Genomic DNA, 5,698 nt, shown 5'->3' with positions numbered 1-5,698 from the left:
GTGTAACAAAAATTTCATATAAAAATTAAAATTTATAATGTAGTACTAATTAATTGTTATTAATTAGTGTCTCAATGCGAATTAATTCACTTATAAATATCAAATAAGTCAACAGTTTTCTAAAATTCTTTATACATTTAATGATCGCATTTAAATATTTAATAATAAAATAATAAAAAAGTAAAATAATTAGTTTAAAAAATAACAAAAATAAAAACTAAGAACTCGCTCAATTAAAAGTTTCAAGTAAATTGATTTGGTTGTTAGGGGTTCGACCCGCTGACGAAATGAACGACGTCGTCTTGCCCCTTTGTCATCTCGACTCGACGCGTCCTCTCTTCTATATAAACGCATACTTCAATTGACGCACAACAGTCGCAGTGAAATACACAGTCTTTTCCCCGCGATCTGTACCAGTCTCTGTTCTCGTCGTAATTCGATTAACAGAAACAAAGAAGGATTAATGGCGAAATCACCGGAGCAAGAACACCCGCAGAAGGCCTTCGGATGGGCGGCCAGAGATCCATCTGGCGTTCTCTCTCCATTCAAATTCTCCCGAAGGTTTTTGATCTTCATTTCTTCTCTTTTCAGTCTCTGTCTTCTCTTTTCAGTCTCTGTCTTCATGTTTTTTAATTCTTCGGTAATAGTTTCTGATTATGGATTGATATGCATCTTTCAGGTCTATGCACTAGTGATTTTTTAATTTTTTCTTAATTGAAAATTGTTTTGTCAGATTATCAAATGATCTCTTGTGTCTAGTTTTCTATGATGGCAAAAGATGTAAAGAAAAGAATTTCAGGAACTTTTTAGGAAAGTCCATAGCAAGCTTTCAAGAATTTCAGAAACCTTTTAACAGTTTACTAAAAAGATAACAAATTTTTCATAAGGCTCGAGTGTTTTTAGCAAATCTATTAGGAGAATGCAAGATCAAAAAAAAAAATAGCAAGAAATTAAAATGAAATGATAAGCATGATGAAGTTTGAGATATGCCGACGTTGATATAAATGATTGGTGTATGCGGTTCAGGGCAACCGGCGAGAAGGACGTAACCTTTAAGGTGTTGTACTGTGGTATATGTCATTCAGATCTTCACAGTCTCAGGAACGATTGGGGCAATGCTAAATATCCTCTTCTACCCGGGTAATGACTTTACCCTATTATTTCCCTTTGTTTCTTTCTCTATTTATTTCTATTTTTGCTTCTCTTTTTAATCTTATTTATGAGTACCATCCAGAAAAAAAAAAAAAAAAAAAAAAAAGTTAAATTTTAGTCTTTTAGGATAGAATAATTAAGCAAAAAAAAAAAAAAAAATGTTCAAATCATACAACAAATATTGATATTAAATATTTTACTAATTTATTATAAGGAATAGGTAAGGAATCATTATTTAAAAATTTTAGCATATAAAATTATGTATATTATTTTATATTAGATGGAATAACATAAATTTATCTACGTGATTTTTTTTTTTTATAAAAATATTATTGTAGTAGTATATATATTTTATTGCATTCTCATTATATATTATACTATTCTTTGAAAAAAAAAACATTTTAGCACCAGGACATGATTATACTATTTAATGTGTAAAGTTTCATTTAACAAGGACAAGCATAATGCTTCACCATTTTTTTTATTTTATACATTTGCTAAATGATACCATATTGATTAAAAGTTAGGAATTTTGTGTTACATCTCTTAAGTTCAAACTTTCAAATAATAGGAAGAAGAATGAAACTCGAAGTATGATATTTTTCTTTCTATCTTTCAAATCCAAATAAATTTTAAATGAATTATAAATAACTAAAACGAATTACTAGTCTTCTGAGTCTAGCATTTTAGAGGGCATCTTGACAAAACACATAATAAGTGTAAAGTTCACATCTTACTTTAAGAAATATAAAAAAAAAACTAGTATTTTTAATAAAAATGTATATCTAATTAGTAAATTTCAAAATTTATTGTGATGGTGTTAAGTGAATAAAGGAGTTCCCCTATTATAGGTGGTGTAGGGACAAAGGGAGATGGAATTTGTATTTAATGTTCAAATGGTCTTAAATAGGAGTCATACCTAATATTATATTTATTTAATGATGAAATGGTTTTAAATAGGTGCCATACCTAATATTAAATTTATTTATGTATGCAAGACAAAATAAATATAAGTCAAGAGAGAAATATAAGTCCTCAAAAATCAGATGTTAGGGAGATTTCTGAACTTTTTAAAATTTGAGAGGAGGTTTGTGCCTAACTTGATTTGTGAGACTTTTGAAATCTTTAAAGAGGTCTGTATCTTTTTTCTAACCATTAAGGATAGTGAATATTTGTTACCTTCAATTTAAATATGATATAGAAAGTATAATATATAATTTAATAAGACTTTGAGTTGTATTTGTGAAACTTAGACACAACTTATCATGCTGCTTAATGTGTTGTTCAAGCTCGAATCAAATTCAAATAGGTTAAATTAACTCAAGTTGAGCTACGAAATAAAAGAAATTTGAGTAGTCAATGAGCCAACATGGCTTATCCTTATGGTGTTTAACTTTAATTTTCACTTAGCAACGAACGTTTTTTTGTTTGGTATCTTTTTTTCTCAAACATTATCATGTTACTCCAAAAAAAAAAAGTCACAAGTAGTGTACAAATTTTTCCTAAGATGATGAACTTGTCAACTCTTCCTATTTTTTACTTGTAAAATAATAAATAAATAAATAAAGCAAAAGTAAAGTTTTCATATATATATATATATATATATATATATATATATATATATATATATATAAAAGAAACCCTCCATTTAATGGTTGGATCTTCATGTATTAATTAGTACACATTTAATATCAAGAAATAGAATGAAATCAAAATTGTTACTTAATTCTATATGATTTCTATTCAATTTTTTATTATTTTATTTCATTTTTAGCTCATTCAATTTTTTGAAACATTAACTAATTTTTATAATCATATAAATTAATGTGTGTATTATATGTTTTCATTTAATTTGCTCTTAAAATTAACTTATTTTTTATTTTTTTGTAATTTAATAAAGTTGTTTTTCTATATTGATCTATGACATTATAAAATATTTAAAATAAACAATAAACACAAAGTTATTCATGATTCTTGATTAACTATGTGATAATAATAGATAGTTATATGTCAAATATAAGTAGCTATATTAATCTGTCAAACACATCCATTAGACAATTCTAAAGGTGGATTAATAGGGTAAACCTAGCCATTCAATTAATTCTATATATCTGCTTAACCTTTTAATTAAATCGTCAATTTTATAGGCATGAGATTGTTGGTATAGTGACGGAGGTCGGGAACAAGGTGCAAAAAGTCAAGACAGGAGATAAAGTGGGCGTGGGATGCATGGTAGGATCTTGTCACTCCTGCGACAATTGCAAACATGACCTGGAAAATTATTGCCCGAAAATGATACTCACGTATGCTACAACTTACTATGATGGAACCGCCACATATGGTGGCTACTCCAATATGATGGTAGCGGATGAGCACTTTGTGGTTCGAATTCCTGAAAACATGCCTCTTGATGGTGGTGCTCCTCTCTTATGTGCGGGGATCACAGTATATAGTCCTTTAAAATACTATGGCCTTGACAAGCCTGGCATGCATGTGGGAGTGGTAGGTCTGGGTGGTTTGGGGCATGTAGCTGTGAAGTTCGCAAAAGCCTTTGGAGTAAAAGTGACAGTGATTAGCACCACACCTAACAAGAAGAATGAAGCTATGGAGCATCTCGGTGCCGATTCATTTTTGGTCAGTCGTGACCAAGATCAGATGACTGTACGTGCATATAGTCCATTTTGAACTTATTGTTATCCCCTATAGTTCTTTGATGCAAGTAATTTGTTTATCAATTTCTTATTATTTACTAATGTGTACAGGCTGCAATGAGCACAATGGATGGTATCATTGACACAGTCTCTGCAGTTCACCCTCTCATGCCACTACTTGGACTCTTGAAGTCCAATGGTAAGCTTGTTATGGTTGGTTTACCAGATAGGCCACTTGAGCTGCCAGCCTTCCCCCTTGTTATGGGTAAGGAATATCCACCACTTCTTGCTTGTTTATCCTTCCATTCTTTCTCTTTTTCTCAAACATTGGCCTTTCAAGCTTGTTGCATTTGAATGGTCCAGTTGAATGCACATATGAACTCAAATTGTAATTGTAATGATCTCCTAACATGGTTTGAGGAATGACAGGAAGGAAACAAGTGGCTGGGAGTTGCATTGGGGGCATGAAGGAGACACAAGAGATGATTGATTTTGCAGCAAAACACAACATAACGACAGATATTGAGGTGATTCCAATGGATTATGTGAACATTGCCATGGAACGTCTTGCAAAGGGTGATGTTAGATACCGTTTTGTCATAGACATTGGAAACACATTAACTGCCTAAAGTTTTAGCCTACCTACAACATCCCATCTACCATATGATTGGCCATAGAATAAATTTTGGCCTTTTTAAGTTTACATGTTGTGTTAAGCTCCTTTCCTTGTTTCAAAATATATCTTATAGATAATTAAATAAAATTATTTATAAATTTAGAGATGTTTGTCATTCAGTGGATTTAAACTTTTTATTAGCTAAAGGAGGGCGGCACCTCCAATTATTTATTAATATACTCTCACTTTTGGCGAAGGAATACCATGGTTACATGACAAGCATTGAGAGATTACAAATAAAAAAGACATTAAATACCTCCCAAAAATAACACCACAACCAACCAAAATAGAACTACAAATCCAAACAAAGCTAAATAAGAAACAAATCTAAACAGACCTAACAAAAACAAAAATAATAAAATAAGCTAAAAAAAAAAAAAAAATCTAAACCAACCAAACAAAAATCTCATATTGATTAATCACCATGAATTTCACTCCTTCTAGCTACGCCACAAAGTCCTCCCAAAAATCCCAAAGATACCACAAGGTATATCTACCTTTCCGAAACCAATCAACAACAATTCTCAAGTCACTTTCAATAATCACATTAAAATAATGAAGTCGTTTGCATAAACAAATTCCTTCTAAGATTGCTTTTAGTTCCGTAGTATTGTTCGTACCATTGCCAAAATAGATTGAAAAAGTCACTTTCACCATGCCATGACAGTCCCAAATGATTCCTCCACCTCCTGAAGTACTCAGATTTCCCCTATAACTCCTATCACAAATAAGTTTTAACCCACGAGATAATTTTTCTAGGCATGACACAAACTTCCTGATGCTAAATTTGAAACTCTTTGAAAATTGTAATGTCCGATATCTTCAATTTTTGAAAAGAATTAGAGCTCTTAGCTAAAGAACTAACCCAATATTGAACACTTCTCCACATTTGATCTACACTTTGGTAAACTTCTTCCATTCTCGCTTTGCATCTTCGATTCCAGAGGCGCCACGTAATCAAACACGAAATTAGACCGATTAAAATACTTTTAATAGATGATTTTCGAGTATAGTGGAACCAGTTTGCAATTATGTTTTTTTCAGGGAAGGAACTGTTGGAAAGGAATCCCCAACACCACACTAACCCGACACCAAACCTTTGAAGCCACTTCTCCTAAAGAAAGAATGTGATCAATGTTTTCCTGACTTTTCTACACGCAGCAATCATAAGTCGAAGCCATCGATATTTTTTTTTCCTGAATTCTATCATCTACTGTCA

At 31.3% G+C, this 5,698-nt stretch overlaps 1 protein-coding gene across 1 annotated transcript; it reads left to right on the top strand.

Moving 5' to 3' along the window:
• The first annotated feature begins 275 nt into the window (after positions 1-275).
• On the top strand, positions 276-4,585 carry LOC131165331 (probable mannitol dehydrogenase). Its single transcript, XM_058123012.1, has 5 exons — positions 276-561; positions 1,027-1,140; positions 3,300-3,813; positions 3,915-4,068; positions 4,233-4,585. Exons 1-5 carry the CDS (start codon positions 464-466, stop codon positions 4,430-4,432), a joined length of 1,080 nt encoding a protein of 359 aa, XP_057978995.1. The 5' UTR covers positions 276-463; the 3' UTR covers positions 4,433-4,585.
• Positions 4,586-5,698: the final 1,113 nt, after the last annotated feature.

This window comes from Malania oleifera, chromosome 1, assembly GCF_029873635.1.
Source record: "Malania oleifera isolate guangnan ecotype guangnan chromosome 1, ASM2987363v1, whole genome shotgun sequence".
Classification (NCBI taxonomy): Eukaryota; Viridiplantae; Streptophyta; class Magnoliopsida; order Santalales; family Ximeniaceae; genus Malania; species Malania oleifera.
This window is presented reverse-complemented; position numbering and strand designations above follow the sequence as displayed.